Source organism: Frieseomelitta varia, unplaced genomic scaffold (genome assembly GCF_011392965.1).
Source record: "Frieseomelitta varia isolate USP_RPSP 00005682 unplaced genomic scaffold, Fvar_1.2 scaffold_845, whole genome shotgun sequence".
NCBI classification, from domain to species: domain Eukaryota; kingdom Metazoa; phylum Arthropoda; class Insecta; order Hymenoptera; family Apidae; genus Frieseomelitta; species Frieseomelitta varia.
In genome coordinates this window covers 4,634-22,820 of record NW_025110640.1, presented here as the reverse complement: position 1 = coordinate 22,820, position 18,187 = coordinate 4,634, and the positions used below count along the sequence as shown (strand labels likewise).

Here is an 18,187-nt window from a genome sequence, read left to right as displayed (position 1 = left end):
TATATATCTTGATTTTTTCGGAATGAAAATTTAGAATTCTGTAAAAAAAAAAAAAAAAAAAGAAAATGAAACACAATTATTGAGTGATTTTATGGTTTAAATTTTTTAAACTAATAAATCCATCAATTTTTATATGTCAAATTCTATTTATTATAGAATTTTAAATAGAAAAAATTAATGTTATTGCAACATTTGTTTTATAATATTTATAATAATTTTGAATTAGAAAAATATACTCATTATTAAAAAAGCAATTATCATTTGTCATGGAATATCAAAGAAAAATGCTTATATTATTTTGTAGCAAAAATATAAACTGTAATAGAAATATTACAACTTAAAATAGGACAAAAATATTTTGTTACTATAAATTTTTTTTATATATTTCAAAATTAATTACATTACTAAATATCAGTTGTGACTATTATATATTTAAAATATTTTAATTGATAGTCAATAAATTGTTATTAATTTTGAAATATGTCAATATAATAGAAGAAAATTTGCATATTTTTCAAGATATTCTTTGACATTTATTTATTTTATCTGTAATTATTCTATTCTTATTTTAAACGAAGTATCAATGTATTAACTAATTTTAATATTGCATCCAATTCAGCTTCTGTTCTTGTCTTTGCGAATCCTATTTCAACAATATTAGGTGATGTACTTATTGTCATGCCTACAAGTATGTCCTTTGAAGATGAGACTGTTGTGACTGTTATATTTAAACCAGTAGACATCAACATCTCTTGAAATTTTGCTAGTAATGTTGTTTTATTTGTGGAATTTTCAGATGATGGACTAATTGCTGATAATTTCTCAATTAAATCTTGGCGTAGCTCATCATCAAACTGGCTCTTTAACTGAATATGATATTCTGCTAACTTAACACCTACATTAATTTTTTTAGATATAGGTAACTTTGAAAGTATAGGGTATCGAGTTTTAGCAATTTCGTGAGAAATATCTGCTTGTTGAATTAATTCTGAGTCACATGATACTTTTAATTCAGGTACTAAATTTGTTAATTTAGCTAACATCTTTTTAGCAGCATCTTGTTTGGCTTGCTTTTTTGTTCTTGCAACACCAATTTCTGTAAAAGTGGTTACTTCACACTGAATGGTGAAAACTTTTGCATGTGGAGGACCAACTTCGCTAATTTGCTCATACTTAGGTTCATTTAAATTATTTCCAGCACATAAATCCTATAACAATAAGCATACTAATAACAATATTGTATTGATTTAAATACTATTCGTTGTTAACATTACTCACTTGTAAAGCACCAACTGCATTAACAAATGGTACATCTGGTGGAATTCTTTGTACTTCAGGAACTACTGGTGGTAAAGGTGTTCTTACAGGTGATTGTGCTGGTGATGCTGGTAATTGTAAATAGCCTCTATGTTCAGCAATAGTTTCTAACATTGCTTTTGCAGCTTCATGTTTTGCATCCTTTTTAGAACGTCCCGTACCAGTTGCTGTGAGACCATCACATGTTACTCGGTATGTAAAAGTATTTATATGTGATCCACCTCCATCATGTATAAGTTCATAAGCAGGTATTGATAGATTTTTCACCATCATTTCTTGTAAAATAGATACTGGTGTCTTGCTCATTGTAGATTGTTATAAGTCTATATATCTTATTTTTAACAATTTGTATTTATTTTATAATTCTTTCTAACTATATTAATACAGCACTATTGTCTTAGATACATAAATAAATGTATATCAGTATCTTGTTATCTGTTATATTAAACTATCTGTAAAGAAAAAACTCAACTGAACATATTTATAAATATATAAATATATAAAAAAGACTCTTAAATAACAAAATATAAATATATTTGCAGTACAATATGTTTACTCAGATATCAATATGTTTAATTAAGAAAAATAAATAACTATTGCAAATACAAATCGTAAATACAATTTTTAATCACTTTCTTTTTCCAACATATTTTACTGCATTTTTTTCAAAATTTTCTTTCTTCAGTACGTATCAAGTATAGCAACTTCCAGAAAAATCCATAAAACTGTCAAAAAATATTGTTAGGTATTTCAATAATTTACGTTAATAACATAAATAAAAGAAGTATTAGTTACATTAATTTTATTAAAGCAGCTACATTAATTTTATTAAAATAGTTTTTTTCCGATATATATATTGCAGAAAAATACTTTAAACAAAATTAAGTACTTACTTTTTTATGTTACGTATTATATTTGTCACATTATATACAACATTTATTGGAGTACCATTTAAAATATTTTAAATAAAATTAAAATTACATAATAAATATAACGTATACTATCACACTCTGCTGTACTTCAGCTATAATCTAATACTTATTAGTCTTTCAAATTTAGAGTACTGTTAAAGTTACAAAAAATTGGTTAGGTTTTATAAATATGTACATATATGGTACAGTGTAGTACTGTGGTTTCTAACCTTATTAATCGTGTATCAGTTTGAGCATCGATTGCCGGAATTTTATAGTGGAATTTTAGTATTATTTGTTAATAATTTCTAATCAATTTTCACTATATAACGTTTTTTAAGTATTCAAGCAATAATGAATTTAAGTTTTTTGAGAATTTGTATTATAGAATTAAATACCTTATCACAACATGCTAGATGTTTACATTATTTGAAAAACTCCAGAAATATATCTAATACACTAATATCAACCAATACACATACTAATTTGTATAATTTATATAATTTTTCACCTAAATTATGTAACATAAATAAATTTTCTACTGGTGATATATTATTAAAAAGTAAAGATCGACCTAGCAATAAAAAACAAGTGATACACGTTAATCTTAATGAAATATCTGATATAGTGAAAGTAGATCGTATGATGTCCCAATTTGATGGAGCAATTGAAAAGTACAAAGATGAGATGATTAAAAACTTAGCAGTACGTACAAGAGTAGGTGCCATAGAAGAACTGACAATAACATTTGAAGACGAAGAACATAATCTTGAAGAGCTTGTAGAGATTAATCGAAAATCTAATATGGTAGTATTGGATGCATCTGCATTTCCACAAATAATTCCAAATATTGTAGAGGCTATATCAAAATCTCAAATGAATTTAAATCCACAACAAGATGGTACAACTATTTATATTCCATTGCCTAAGTAAGTTTTGTTAATATTAAATTAAATTCATATTTTTTATTTAGTGTATTAATATTATCATTAAATTTAATAGAGTCACTAAGGAACACAGAGAAGGTTTAGCAAAAATAGCAAAGCAATACTTTGTAAAATGCAAAGATCTTGTTGGTAATATAAGAAACGAACATATCAGAAATCTGAAAAAACAAGATGGAATACCGAAAGACTTGATGTTTAAAGCTGAAAATTATATAGGTGCTATACAAAAGCAATATGTAGATAAAGCAGAACAATTATTGAAAGCCAAACAGAAAGAACTTTTAGGTGAATCATAAAATCATAAAACTATACTAAAATGTTTCATTTTTACTTAGTGTAATGATATGAAACTTTGAAACAATGTATATATGCATAATAAATGTTTATGACATAGTAGACACTATTATCAAGTTTTTTCTCGCGATATCTCATATCTTTGCATTATTTATTTTGCATTCATAACAATTTTAAGATTAGATGGCTATTTAAAGATTTTCATAGAGATAGGAAAACAAGTTTGTATCAATATTCTTTTTACTATATTATTCTTTATAATATTATAACATTGGGAAATTATTATATTATACAGTTATTATTTTCTGTAACATAGTCTGAAAGAGCTTTACAAAGAGCCATTGCAGCAGTTTCTAAAACATCTTTTCTATGAAAACTTATGCTAAGTCGTAAAAAGTTGTGAGATTTTCCTGAATGTGAAAATCGTATACCTGGTATGGCAGATACCTTGTATTTTTTCTGACACCATTGAACAAAATCAGTACCATTTATTCCTATAAATGAATTTGTTTACACATATTAGAAATTTTTTTCACTATAATAAACATTTTTAGGTGAAAATATATTACCTGAAGGTAGATGAATCCACACAAAGTAACCACCTTCTGGTTTTTTATATAAACAACATTGTGGTAAATACTTATCCAATACATTACATAATACTGATAATCGTTCCTATATAAATTATGTTTATTTTTAAATATATCTATGCATGTTTTATCTATATTTTTATAATATTTTTAATTTTAATTTATATTGTCTTTTATATAAATTTATATATTGATATATTATTATAATTATATATCTAATAAATAATTTAACTTAGAAGACGTACCTTATATGTTTCAATCAGTTTATCAAGATAATTATCTTGAAGATTTAGTTGTAATAAACTTGTAACAACACCAGAGCCGTAATGATTAACTGCACCACCACTGCATAAAATTCCTCTGTAAAATATGAACTAATAATTCTTTAGAACATTTGTATATTTAAACTTTATATTTAATATATATTGGACGAAATGAAAAATATAGAACAGCATACAAATATATTTACGAAACTCTAAAGATACTGGCAAGTTGTGAGCTACATTCAATCCATCCAAAACGAAGTGCTGGAGAAAGAATTTTTGAAAATGATCCATTTGATACAATATTTCCACTTTTATATTCAGGATCCGTTGGTTGGTCATAAAAGAATAATCGGCGTGGTGGTAAACCGTCTCCATAATGCAATAAATTATATACATCGTCACAAACGACTAATAAAGAATTCATTCGTGCTATTTTAACAAGACGCTTGCAGCTTTCTATTAAAAAGAAAATTAATGTCATATCTTGAATTTTTGGCAAATTTTAATGATACGTAGATATAATTTATAACTTACCAGGAGGCAAGGTTGTCCCAGTCGGATTATGAAAAGTAGGAATCGTGTAAAACATGGCCCAGAATAGTTTTTGCTCATTCATTAAAAAATTACCATTACATTTTTCTTCTGTGACTATCTTTTCAAATGCATCTAAATCTACTACATCGTCTTTCATTGGTACTGCATTAAAAATATATTTTCATTACTTAGCTGCTATATGCTACTTATTTATTACGTAATTAATAAAAATCAATCCGTAAGAATTAAAAATATATCTCAAATAATTTGATCAAATATATCATTAATCAATCAAAACTCATCAATGATTTATCAAATTGGTACTTATCAGGCAGGTACTTGATCGTGTTAGGTACACTGATAAAATTCTATTATTATCAAAATGTATGTTTGATCCTTTAAATAATTTTACAAGAAAGATATTGGTCACTGTTTCAATCAGGAAAAAATGAAATTATTATGGCGGTACCTGTGACTATTTTCATTAATGGAAATTGTTTGAAAGTATCTAAGGCTATCATGTAAGTTACTTCTTCTACAAAAATTACTCCATTTGGTGAAAGGATGGTATTCAACAAAAGTGTTAAGCCATGAGAAGCTCCACATGTTAATATTAAATTTTCTCGTTTCACAGGATCACCGTAACGTCTGCTCAAGAATTTGGACAATTCTTCACGGCACTCCCATAAACCTGCTGTCACACCATATTGAAACAGATAATATTTTCCTTCATTTTTTTCTTCTTCCTGAAAATTATATATTTTGTGCACTAGTAGCACTACACTGGATTACACTGGTAGCATATTACAACAAAACATGAAATATATTTTAACGTTTTACCAAGCGATGATCTGTGGCTCTTTTCATAAGTTCTACACAATTTTGGAGCAGATCCGGACCAGGGGCACCGACCGATAAGTTTATTGATTCATTTTTATAAACATTGAATAAAGTATCATCGTCGAAAAGATGTCTCCGATACGGATCACTTGTTGCTTCCATTTTGTAAGTTGCGTATCTTCGATAAGAGATCCAATGAGTTTTATCAAAACTTTTGTTTTCAATAAATAAGTTGCTGACTCGTTTAAACAATACTTCCTTTTTCGATATTTTTATTAATTTGATTAAAATCGGATTCATGAGTAATATACGAAGTATGACTCGACGATTGTTGTTTTATTCTTATAATAAACATTAAAGTATGGCTGAAACGATACAAATGAAGCTTAAATATCCGCACAGCGCGACTATCTGTGCGTAACTGGAGATAACAGAGTTACAGAGACTGAAAGTGGGAAAAATTATGATTCAGAGTAATACCTTGTACAACTTCGTTCGTTCGCGGCATGTTAGAGAATGTTACATAACAGAATTATATGTATACAATTTTTTTTTTTTTGTTAACGAACAAACAAACAAATGATTTGTTAAATATACATCAAAACTCTCAATATATGAATTGATTAGTTAATTGGAAAAAAAAATTTTTCAGACCAAAGAATTTTTACATGATAAAAATTAAAATAAGTAAATATTTGTCTGCACATAACTTCTTACGTTGAATGAGAAATTGAAATAAAATAAAATTACAATTTAAATGAAATTTAACTACGTATTAAAATAGTAATTAAATTAAATTTAACTACTTATTAAAATAAAAAAATTTATAAAAATTATGTCATTCTGAATTAAAATGTATTCAAGTTTTTTTTTACTACAAATTATGGTACGATATTACCATATTTTATCCAAAAATATTCTTTCTCTTTCGCAATTTATGTTTAAAAACGAATTTAATTATTCATATGTGATAAGTGATAAAAAGGAAAGAGCAAATTGCCAGACATCGTATGAATATCAAGTGATAAGATATTCATTATTATATAATAATAATTGTGATTCATTATTATATAATAATATATATTAATATGTTACATTATTATGTAACATAATATAAATAGCATACATTATTATATAATAATATATATCGAAAGAAATGAAATAAAGAGAGAAAGAAAGTAGCAAGGCTTTGTAAGAATGATGATGATTCTTTATTACAATAATTTTTTTACGATATATAAAGTTATTATAAAGTTTTATAAGTTCTATGTCCACAACCGAATGGCAAATGCAATTCATCGCAGTTATTTTATCCCGGCTATCGAACGGTATTATACAATTTCAAATTCAGACACGCGGTTTTCTCATTGCCGATTTTACACAGAATCATACAGACGGGGACAACATGAGGCAAAGCATACAGAAAGACATGTTTTTTTGTTCTTCATTTTTTTTTTTTTTTTTCAACAAGAATATGTCGAAAATGAACGTGTATGTGTTTCTCGAGGTACACGTCGATCTACTCGGCAATGCAATCATTGATACACATATAATATATTACAGAAGAGAAATCAATAACGTAACCATTAATAACGATTAACGCAATGTACATGACACGCATTGGCTTATCATCCTTAAAGGTAAAAGCATGCATTTCGCGTGCAACAAGATTTGAAATTCGTACGATTGTAAAAGCTTGCTAAAAGTATATTTTACATTATATTAAATGATTTTTATTTCTGTAACTCGATCCCGTTTTATCACAGAAGCTCGAACATCGTTGAGAATTTGATTTTTAATTCATCATCACGATCGTAAGTTTCGTGCACACACTCATGCACGCTTCTCCTGGCTAATCAAATGCAATAAGCACGAATAATTTTCCGATTTACATTTTCTTTTTTAAATTTCAACTTAACACGAACACGTGTCACGAATTCCCCGACAACGAAACGCGTTCGTCATACTTTTATTTTTATTTTTTCTCTCTCGCGCGTTTCCTGTACACAACATGGCACGTCCTAATCCTATTGATTACGCGGCACAGCGCAATCCTGTATAATTCGCATACCGGCGCTACGCTTTTCATTATTTCATTATTTCACACGTCCGTTTTCTTTTTTCGTCCGCGTGATTACTCGAAAAGAAAAACAGATACAGATTACTTATTTTACTCAAGTACTTTCCGTATTCTACGCGCGTACGTAGAATATCTTACGCGCTAATCACTAATCTATGTACACAGACGCGTTCCTACATTAAAAAAGAAAGAAATCGAGATACTTCCGTGTGCTGTGGCCGAGGCCAATTTCATTGGTCCCATGTACAAAAAGGCGATGGCATAAAAAAATATAGGGTGTCGTTTTAAGTAGAGCCGTAGAGGTGACGACAATCCTGGGAAACGACAGATATCTTGGACGTTTTTTTCTTTTGAAAGAAAAGTCTTTCTCGAGTCTGTTTCGTTCGATTTCGCTTAGGTAAATCCCTGGAATTCGATCGATCTTTACGTCACGATTCGGAAATGTTATTACTATTAAGGCAGTAAATTAGGACAATTCGTTGTACTGTCGTAGCTTACTGCAATGTATAAAAAGAAGGGAAGCAAGAATAGATCTATAAATGATTGAGATGTATGTGATCGTTAAGTGTCCTCTAGTAACAATAATTATATTTTTTTATCACAGTCAAGGGGCGAATCGCGCAGATGTTCTGCGTCACGAAGCGGTTTAAATTTTTCGTTGAATGTAGTCGGTAATTTCTGAACTTGCCCCGCGCGCAATTTTTGACATCTTGTGATTCGTGCCCGATCACGTAAAACGGAGATCCTCGCGACCGTCGATCGAATTTACAGGGATTTAATTTTGAGAAGCAAAAGAGTCTACGTTCGCATACTTTTGTATAAAAGTTTTCTAACAGGCGCGAATGTGTCAAACAAATCAACGAAATAAAAGAACACGTTGAAGGTGGACTGTGAAGGATAGTATGTTTAAATGTCGGAGACAGAGATAGGATTGTTTATGCCATTTACTTCACGTCGTTTCCCTACAACTTGTAATAGCCTTACAGAAATAGTAAACAGTACTTTTCTTCTTCTTCTTCTTTTTTTTTTTTTTTTTTATTTACAAGCCACGGTAAATGGCACATTAAGATTATCTTTGCACTACTTGTTTATCGTACGCGCACTCGTCGACGGATTTTACAGTTCATGGCGCGTGAGACACGTGAGTTCCTTTTTTTTCTTTTTCTTTTTTTTTAATTCCTTGACAACAGTCAGATTGCTGAGAAGAGAAATTAGCACAGGCTTCACACGTTTTTACGTCTAATCACAATAAAGCACGGCACTTTTGCAGCGAAGTGTCCTTTCTAAGTACACTGTGAAGTTTCCTCGAGCAGCACGAGGAGCCGGACTTGTTTGCGTTCGAAATTGTATCTTCGTGCGACGAACGACATCCGGTTTTCCGAATTCTAACTAGAACCAGTCCGTATTTTCTCAAGGATCTCGAAGTCAAACGGTCGTCTCGTTCTTCCTGAGGGGTTTCAGCGGTTGTAATTCTCGTTCCAAACGATCGAAGTCGTTGTAGTACTCGTGATCAGATTCTTCTTCCGAGCTCCTTTGCCTCACTTGAGAGCCGAACGTTCCGTTCGTTAGAACCTTTTCCAGGTCAGGCGTTGGGATACCTAAAGTTTGCGGCGTTAGTGGCCCTTCGTCCTGCGACATTATGTACTCGGGATTATCCAACGACGTCTTCCCTTGGATAGTTAGGAATTCGGGATACTTTCGATAACCGTTGTTCACTCGCTTTGGTTCCATTTCTGAAAAGCAATAACGTCACTTGAGAATTGTTATGGCAAGCGACAAGTATTTTGTATTCGAGTGATTTAGAAAATGCGTCACAGCCTTACCCGTCGGTTTCGAGTCCCCTATGAGATCCATGTACTGCGTGGTATTTGTTGGCAATTGTGGCGATGGCATCAAGTAATCATCTTCGTCTAATGGCAAGTCGAGCTTCAGATTACCTACTTGGGCTTGCTGGTGCGCAGAGTTTATTTCGCCGTCGAAACAATCGTCTGTCACGTCGCAGTCTAAGCGAACAGAAAAATGAAATTAATGTTTGACATGTTTCTGGGAATTTACGTTTGCACAGTAGAATTCCATTTGTTTAAATTTATTCGGAAATAAGCAATTTATAAGAGAGGAAATTAATAAATTATCTTACTATCTAATATCAATGTTTGTTTACAAAATGAATTCACGTACGATCTAGTAGTAGAATAAGCAAATGAGACATTAACTAAAATTTCGTTTCAATTTCAGACAAATAGGTTTTGAGAATAATTTCAAACTTTTAATCGATATAATTAAAAATTTTACGTATGTAATTAAAAAGTATTATGTATTTTCATATAGTGTATTATATTTATATGTACTAGAGATGTTTCTTGGATTAAAGAATTTTAGAGTAATAATAATCAACTCACCTCTGACAACGATCATTTTCAACGGGTCCGAACAATATCTCGAACTAGTGGTGTCCGAGCCACTGATATGCCCGCAATGACCGTTCGGAGGCGCGTAATGCCCGTGTTGACCGGAATTTCCTGGTTCGTGCGATATGTTCCCATTTCTATGATTCGCGCCGTACCTCAACAACTCTCGGTCTAGATTTTGTTGGTTCTGAGGCGTGGGTGAATCAGTGGCCAACGGTTTTCCATTTGGCCAACAAGCTTTCACGGGTGTGTTTGGCGGAGAGCCGGAAGTACTGGATGCTGAAAGTCCTGGCGGAATAGGAGCCCTAGATTTTGGTTGTAGATACTCGTCAGCGTCTACCAAAGCCTCGGGTCCGTCCATAGCTGACGCGAGATTTCGTATCATCTCTTTTTCGTCCTAAATACAAAATCGTAATTACTTATTATTCTTGCCAGATTATTATGCCTGATTACTTGATATCTCAATTTTTCTTTCACTTTAATGGATTTCAACAAAATTTTATTGTGTAATATTTTTATGTACATATATATATATATGTTCGTATTTTATATATTTTTATTTCTTACAGATACATCTAAATGTTTTTTCTTGAACTTAAAAAATGTTTCAACGATGAGAAACCACTATAATAGGTAAGATAATCAGCAAAGTATCGAGTGTGGTTCACCAACCTGTAGTGTATACGAAGGTAGCCTCATATATTTGTCGCCCTTGATAGCAAGATATCGACCAGGATCTCTAGACATTTTGGCGAAGTCTTCGGCCAGTTCTTTGAAGCTGGGCCTCGACTCAGCGTCCAACATCCAACACTTAATCATAATCATATATACGTCGATTGTGCAAATTGCCGGCTGAGGTAATCTTTCACCTTTCTCCAATAATTCCGGTACGTTTCGAGCGGGCACGTTCTCGTACGGTCTACCGCCGTAAGTAAGAACCTCCCAGATCGTCACACCGAAGGCCCAAACGTCCGACTTGTGGGTGAACACTCGATGTTGAATACATTCCAAGGCCAGCCACTTGATCGGCATTTTTCCACCGGCGGCCTTGTATTGTTCCTCGTTGATGTCCAGAAGCTTAGCCAATCCGAAATCGGTAATCTTCACGCAATTAGGCGTTTGCACCAGAACGTTTCGAGCGGCAAGATCTCGATGGACCAATCTTCTTTCTTCCAGATAGGCCATCCCTCGAGCGATCTGTGTGCACCAATTTAGCAACGCCTTCGAGCCGATTTTATCTTTAAATCTACGCACGAAATCGAGCAAACAGCCAAGGGGCATCAGCTGGGTCACCAACATCATCTGCGACGTCATGCAAACGGCCAGCAATTGAAGTAGATTCGGATGTTCCACGCTAGCCATGATGTAAGCCTCGTCGAGAAATTCCTTGGACGTGTTCGCTCCTGTGCCGTTGCCTTGCAAAACCTTTATAGCCACTGGAATCTTCACGTTCTCTCCTTCTGGCACCCAAACACCTTTGTAAACGTTCCCGAAAGCACCGTAGCCTAGAATACCGCCTTTCCTCATTTCTTCTTCCTTAATGATACGCAATTTCGCTAGATTTGGTTTCACGCCAGTCGGACGGAGTGGTTCGTTGTCGTCCAAGCCAGTCAGGGCCATCGTCATTTTCACGGTGTTCTCCTTGGCTTTCGCTCGTACGCGCCAGAAGTACATGATTATGGCTGCTACTATGAGGAACGCTAAAGCAAATACCACAACGCCTGCCAAGATGGCTGGTTGAAGTTCGTTTTCCACTAGAGAGCCGACGGTTTCCAGCGAACAATATGGCTCGCTGTCTGGATTGAAGATCTTGTGCGGATACTCAGGGGTACATGTCTCCGTGCAATTGAAAGACGTGGTGTTCCCATCTATATCTCCGTCCTGAAATTAAAAAATAAAATTTAAACACAGAAATTGGTTATTTTAACTTGAACGTAGAATTATGTGAATTTTTTATCGTTGACTACTTATAGAAAATTAATTTCAAGAATTATTGGGAAGTTAAACTTTAGGAATTGTAATAATATGTAACTATATTTAGCAAAATTGGGCATTTTTTTTATTATTAGATCACTGTATAATAAATTTTGATACATCATTAATTTATTATTTCTAATTCATCGTACATTTTATGAGGATCAAAATATAATTGTCAAATCACTTTTCATTTGTAACTTTTTTACAATTTCTTTTCTCAATAATTTGGCTTACTCATTCAATCCAAACTATGATACTTGAATTATATGAAACAATCGAAAATCAATTTCAATTTAATAGAATTTTCATAAATGAAGGATATTTCTCTTCGCTGAATTAGGTACAAATATTGTGTATCCGAGAGAAAAACTTGCACTTACAATATAGATCTTGTAGTTCCGACATTTGTAACATTGATTCGGCCCCGGTCCGAAGCATCCTCGACACTCGCTGTCGCACGGTATACAGAGCTGAGTATCAGCATCCGTGAAATGATCCGCGGGACATTCGTCTTCGCACTGTTCGCCCCTCTTGTATTTTGTACATTCTTGGCACACGAGCTCGTGAAAACCGTATCCCGTGCACTTTTTGCATCGTGAATGACATTTGCGGCAAACGGCCTTGCCTGCTAGTAGTTTCAGTGCTCCTTGCTCTTGAGGACTCACCCATTCATAGTAGTATCCTTTAACAGAAATTTTTTCTTTTTTATTAAATTTCTGAATTCTATCGTGACATCTTTGCATACATTGATTAACAATATAAAAATCCATCACGACAAGATAAGTGTATCCAGAGTGATAAAACAATAGATAACTACCTATTTATCAAACAAAAATATATTTTTTCAGATTTATCCGGCCTCATCATTCGACGTTCAAAATTGGAAATTATCAGATGAATTCAAGCACGAGATACAATTGCAAAACAAATACATTGCCAAACTCTACTTGTGTTTGAACGAAATTTTAATTAGTCAGTCAATCAACGAAATAATTACTATACACAGAGAGGTAATTAAGTCGCTTTTCTTTTCTAGTGTCCCAGAATCGAGAAGTCTAAAATATTTGCTGAACTAAAACTCGAGTCCGCTTTAAAACGGAATAAACGGTGAAGATTACTTACCGTCAGGGCAGGGTTCCTTTTTCTGCAGACATCCTTTAGGTACGTGACCGTTCATGATCGCCTTATCGCAGCTGTGACATCCGTTAGGGCCTATGTTGTTTTCAGGGCCGTCGCAGCCACCCACGCAATTCTCGTGACAGCTCTTGCACAGACCGTTGTCATAATACTTGGAGGATGGACACTCTGGCACGCAGTATGGGCCATCACGCGCGTGTTTGCATTTCTTGCAATGCTCGGCGTTCGGCCCCGTGCAAGAGCCAGCGCACTCCTCGTGACACACCTTGCAGGTCTTTTCATCCGCTCGATAGATTCTAAAAAAAAAAAAATCGTATGAAAATAACAATAATTTCTCTCGTGGCGTGCAAACAAACGTTGGGAAAGAGAGCGAAAACGTGCGCACGCGAAGCAGAAAATTAAGGAAGCCTTCTCAGGTGTTTGCAGTTTACCTTCGATCCACAATCTGAGGTAGGCAAATTTAACATACAGAAGTAACGTGTGTTATTTACATCACGATGTAATCGATATATATATATATATACGAGCTTACGAAGAGATGTTCGATTCAGTGAATCTTACCCTGGTGCGGTGCAGTCTTGGACGCAGTCGTTCCCTAGGATGAAGTTCTTGCAGGACAGACATTGTGCCGGACCAGGCCCCCAACAACCCTCGTCGGAACATTGCTCGTCGCATATTAAACCATCTTTTACTGTAATTGCACAAGGTATTTATGTACGCCATTTGTTTCATAAATTTTATACTATGTTCGATTTCAAATTGCATTTGAAATAATTACTCGTGTGAATGAATATCACTGGAATAATAAGTGCGTGACTTTTAAAAAATTGTACGACAATAAAAGATGGATAATCACTGTAAATGTTTTGTATGAAGAAAAAAAAAGAAAAGAAAAAGGATCTTTGATTTTACTGTTTAACCACACTAGAATAAATTAACTAAAATAACGTAATATTACACAAATTACTCTATAGTAAATCATTAAATTTATTCGGTATCAGTATCTCGACAATATTCTATTCTAGTAACATTCGTTTCAGTGAATTATAATAGTGAACACTACTTACTGCACTCGCTTTCGTTCCGATTATTCGACAACAAGCTCCCATGCTCGGACGATTTCTTGATGTTGGTCCAATTGATACTCTGCGCGTAGCACAGGTTCTTGTTCTCCAATATAGCTATCGTTCCAGAGTAGATCTTCTTGAGCGATCTGAGGCCAAACGAGACCAACGACGTCTTCACCACGTACAACGACGCGAAGTAATCGGTCAGGCTTCTTCCCCCTATCACCTCCAGATTGCGGAAGTACGACAGATTCTTGAAATCCTTATGATCCCCTTGAATGTTTAAATACCCGGTGATCTCCTTCAACGTGCTGAACACCTCCAGCTTGTCCGGATGCATCTTCTCGTAACGTTTGCCGAAACTGAAGTTCGGGTACACGTGTTGGAATCCCTGGAAGCTCTGGTCGAGGATCGTGATCGATCCTTCGATGATGGTGCAGTCCTTGAAACTGTCGATGTTGCCAGAATGCACTTTCTCCACGCCCTCGCAGGTTTTCGGGCAAGGTCCGTCACAGGGCACGCATTCTCCGTTCAGTGCCTTCTTCTTCGGTGGACACGATCTCACGCAAGCCCCGTTGTCTTTCAGAAGATGTTCCGGACATCTTCTCACGCAAGTTGCACCGTACGCGTACTTCCCGTCGGGATTCGGCTCCCACGAATACGTCGTAGGATTGTATCTGAAACGATCGTCGTAAAATCCTTATTACTCCGTATCTCAAAAATCGTTCCTAATGATTTTTAGCGAGCGACTAAGACCTAAGACCTAGGGTCGTAGGCATACCGTGGCAGGAAAGTCAATAGTAGACAGGGAAGATTTATAGGTGATAAAGACGCCGTTGCAAAACGCCAGGGGTAAAACGCGTCACTGGGTTCGAACAGGCCGTGGTAAATTTGAGCGAACGCGTGAACATCAACGCGACTCGATAGACCGTTCTTGCGTTTCCAATTACAGAGAGTATAAGATCCGTGAGATTATGACGATATTATGGGGGAATAGGTTGAAAAGATTTTCTATGCGAGGATATCGATTTTTTGTGGCGCGCAATGGATGGCAAGGCGTATTTTGTTATTTGAACCATGTATGGTGAGATTGAAATTGCAATTATTTTTGATTTCGTCGTGGTAGAATCCACTGTTTAAATTTTTTAATAATAATTTATCACATTGCTTACTATTGTCACCATAATTTATTGCTGCTTTCTAATTTTCAGGATGATAAATAACAATATTCAATATTCTAAAAAAAAAAAAAAAAAAAAAAAATGCTAAACGCGGATTTCTACATGAAATTGTAACTCTGAGAATATAATTTAAAAAATAGAACATCGGTGTAGAAAATTGCTTCATGTGCCAAACATTGAAGCAGAAAGTTCTACGTTCTCGATGTTTTACATATTTCTTTATATTACACGTACTCTGCAATTTTAAAAGTTTTCCACAAGTACCGTGAAAATCCGCGGTCTATCTGTCAGTTGAACTCGCCGATCAAAATAGAAAGCGATTCAGATACGACTTGATTCGCGAGTGGAATCAACGCAACGAAATTGTTCGTGACAAAACGAAGGAGATACGGATCGGATCCACTTACTTCTGCATGGGCGGACATTCCTGCGTGCATACGCCGTCGTCGAAGAAGTTCTTGCATGCGATGCAGTCGCTCTGTTTCGGGCCTGTGCAGCCACCGGCGCAAAAAAGATGGCAACACTCGCGCGGATTGGGCCCGAAGCACCTGCCCTGCCAACACTGAGGCGAACAGTTTGTCTTGGAGTACTTCTGACAGTTCTCAGGCCCCTCGCCCCAGCAGCCTTGCTCGCAGCTCTTATCGCATGGCGGACAGGCGCGTTCCGGCGACGTGAAATTGTACACGTAAGAGTACGTTGCATTCGGCCCGGTGATTATTTCGTCCCAGTTGATCTTTTGGATGTGGCACAGGTTGTAGTTGTTGTATATGCCCACGCTCCCGTTGAGGATATCTGGCAAATACACGTGTGATTTACAGTTACACGTTTATTGTTAATACAACGCGAAGCAGACCTTTTTTTCTGCTCGAAACGCTGTTGGATTCATGGTACAAGTCTACACGTATTTCTCTACAATATCCAGATGATATTGTTCACTGTTCTTTCTATTCCAGAAAGGACGATTGCAAGATAATTTTCATATTTATTTTGTGACTTTTCGTAGCATTGTTTGTGTTTGACATTGTATTTAGAGAATTGGAATAACGTGTAACGATAATACAGAATGAAATTGTTTTAGGATTCTAGGGATATTTTGACTTGATAAGATTTGTTTCTCTTACAAAAGAGAAAAGAGCGATGGCAAGGTAGAAGAGAGAGAAAAAAAAACGGAGAGATGAAAAGAAAATACTGAAAGGAAAAACGAGAAGGAAGAAAAGTATCGAGCAAAAGATAAAAGGGAAGTGAAAGGAAGAATTTTTACAACTTTGAATATCAAATTTCGCTCATTGAGAAAAAAAGATCGACAAATTCCTCTTTACCTCTGAGGGCCGGCATCTCCAAGTTCTGCATTTGGCACATCGTGACAAACAGGGCGAACTCGATGTCATGAATGGTAAGCTTGAAGAGAGTTCTGCCCCGTATGATCTGCAATCGCGGCAGAACAACCTTCTTGACGTCCACGTGGCTGATGAGCACGTAACCGGTAACCTCTCGTATATACTGGAGGAAACTGAGGTCGAATGTCTCATTCTGCAGCCACGTGATCTCCAAGTTACCGTCGACATAGGTACAGTTGGTGTACCGGTCTCGAAGATTCCTATAGTGATGCTGTTTGTTGGATGGAACGGAGAGGCGGCCATTGGTACCGATGCAAACTGCAACCAAAGAGAGAGAGAGGAAACTTTTAGAATAGAGATTCACAGAGAAGAATGCCAGACGATCGAATGCAAGAAGCAATAACGTGATTATTCTGTTTTCAATCAATTACTTGACGCAGTTGAATAAAAAAGTTTCATCGAAAAGACGAAGCAGAGATTTTCCTGGAATTGGAACACAATTGAAAGTATTGAGCAAGAAATATTTATTATTTTATACAAAGTATTTCATTTTATTAGGTGACATTATAAGAGACGTTCATTAATTCATTGTTACATCGAGGAAATATCGAACAGAAAACTTAAATACGTGTATCCACGCAGTTCATGAATCACAATTGCAAAACAATCTTGGTTACATGGTTGAAAGGTTAACGATCGCCGCGTTCCACGATTTATTTATGCGCGGTCGAGCAAGATACTTAAATGTCAGTATTTGAGGAGCACATGTACAGTCGAATGCAATGAACCTTACACCGGTAGAGCTGTTGATCCAGCTACAACGGCATTTTATAAATGTCTGAGATATAGAGACTGGTCGCACGGCTTCCGTACCTACGTTGACGATCCTCCCCCGTTTATAGAATTACCAAGTGGAACGGCCACTGAGGTCGCCACCCACATCGTCGAAAGCGCTTCTCCGATCTATAGATAGCTTTCTAAGCTCTGAAAGCGTGCTAGTGGGCGAACAACTTCCATCACACACGTGTGCACGCGGTTAATTCCGTTGTGCAATCGACGACTACCGTACGTGTCGAAGATCCTTGTGTGACCATGCCTCGTCAATCGATACTGTATGTAAGGGAATAATTAATTAATTTATCCAACAGTAGTCTTTTGGACGTCATTTCATCTTAGCTAAGATAAGCTCAGATAAGCTGAGTTTCTCGATTTTCATCGAAACGATGAACTTGACTGCACGTTTTCACCCTGGACAATGAAACTTTCATTTTATCACATCTATCCCGTATCATTTCTAAAGG

General features: G+C 34.9%; 4 protein-coding genes across 7 annotated transcripts; 1 reads left to right on the top strand and 3 right to left on the bottom strand.

Moving 5' to 3' along the window:
• Positions 1 to 512: 512 nt before the first annotated feature.
• LOC122536536 (interferon-inducible double-stranded RNA-dependent protein kinase activator A-like) lies at positions 513 to 2,410 on the bottom strand. Its single transcript, XM_043668973.1, has 3 exons — positions 2,211 to 2,410; positions 1,279 to 1,769; positions 513 to 1,208 (listed from the first exon to the last, which is right to left on the bottom strand). Exons 2-3 carry the CDS (start codon positions 1,621 to 1,623, stop codon positions 564 to 566), a joined length of 990 nt encoding a protein of 329 aa, XP_043524908.1. The 5' UTR covers positions 1,624 to 1,769; positions 2,211 to 2,410; the 3' UTR covers positions 513 to 563.
• Positions 1,973 to 4,146, top strand: LOC122536537 (ribosome-recycling factor, mitochondrial). Of its 4 annotated transcripts, none has more exons than XM_043668977.1 (4): positions 1,973 to 2,062; positions 2,857 to 3,157; positions 3,231 to 3,460; positions 4,024 to 4,146. In XM_043668977.1, exons 2-4 carry the CDS (start codon positions 2,871 to 2,873, stop codon positions 4,050 to 4,052), a joined length of 546 nt encoding a protein of 181 aa, XP_043524912.1. In that variant the 5' UTR covers positions 1,973 to 2,062; positions 2,857 to 2,870; the 3' UTR covers positions 4,053 to 4,146. The 4 variants fall into 4 exon arrangements, with proteins under 4 accessions (XP_043524912.1, XP_043524911.1, XP_043524909.1 ...); XM_043668976.1 differs by lacking the exon at positions 1,973 to 2,062 and adding an exon at positions 2,414 to 2,790; XM_043668974.1 differs by lacking the exon at positions 1,973 to 2,062 and having other exon boundaries at positions 2,414 to 3,157.
• LOC122536535 (uncharacterized protein YER152C-like) lies at positions 3,715 to 6,138 on the bottom strand. Its single transcript, XM_043668972.1, has 7 exons — positions 5,700 to 6,138; positions 5,329 to 5,605; positions 4,860 to 5,021; positions 4,529 to 4,781; positions 4,305 to 4,419; positions 4,039 to 4,144; positions 3,715 to 3,963 (listed from the first exon to the last, which is right to left on the bottom strand). Exons 1-7 carry the CDS (start codon positions 5,997 to 5,999, stop codon positions 3,752 to 3,754), a joined length of 1,425 nt encoding a protein of 474 aa, XP_043524907.1. The 5' UTR covers positions 6,000 to 6,138; the 3' UTR covers positions 3,715 to 3,751.
• Positions 6,139 to 6,891: 753 nt separating this feature from the next.
• LOC122536533 (epidermal growth factor receptor) lies at positions 6,892 to 17,301 on the bottom strand (the record flags this gene model as incomplete). Its single annotated transcript, XM_043668968.1, has 10 exons — positions 6,892 to 9,512; positions 9,603 to 9,782; positions 10,179 to 10,584; positions 10,860 to 12,068; positions 12,545 to 12,846; positions 13,287 to 13,597; positions 13,863 to 13,992; positions 14,369 to 15,045; positions 15,957 to 16,341; positions 16,869 to 17,301. Coding segments are annotated over 10 exons (4,341 nt in total), but the record flags the coding sequence as incomplete, so codon positions are not given.
• Positions 17,302 to 18,187: the final 886 nt, after the last annotated feature.

Coding starts and splice junctions, on each gene's coding strand:
- LOC122536536 (XM_043668973.1), bottom strand. CDS start 1,623: ATGAGCAAGACACCAGTATCTATTTTACAAGAAATGATGGTGAAAAAT. Junction 1,209..1,278: donor ATGCAGTTGGTGCTTTACAA/GTGAGTAATGTT, acceptor TTATTGTTATAG/GATTTATGTGCTGGAAATAA.
- LOC122536537 (XM_043668974.1), top strand. CDS start 2,583: ATGAATTTAAGTTTTTTGAGAATTTGTATTATAGAATTAAATACCTTA. Junction 3,158..3,230: donor ATTTATATTCCATTGCCTAA/GTAAGTTTTGTT, acceptor TAAATTTAATAG/AGTCACTAAGGAACACAGAG. Junction 3,461..4,023: donor CAAACAGAAAGAACTTTTAG/GTGAATCATAAA, acceptor AAACATTTTTAG/GTGAAAATATATTACCTGAA.
- LOC122536535 (XM_043668972.1), bottom strand. CDS start 5,999: ATGAATCCGATTTTAATCAAATTAATAAAAATATCGAAAAAGGAAGTA. Junction 4,420..4,528: donor GCCAGTATCTTTAGAGTTTC/GTAAATATATTT, acceptor CATATTTTACAG/AGGAATTTTATGCAGTGGTG. Junction 3,964..4,038: donor GTGGATTCATCTACCTTCAG/GTAATATATTTT, acceptor ATTCATTTATAG/GAATAAATGGTACTGATTTT.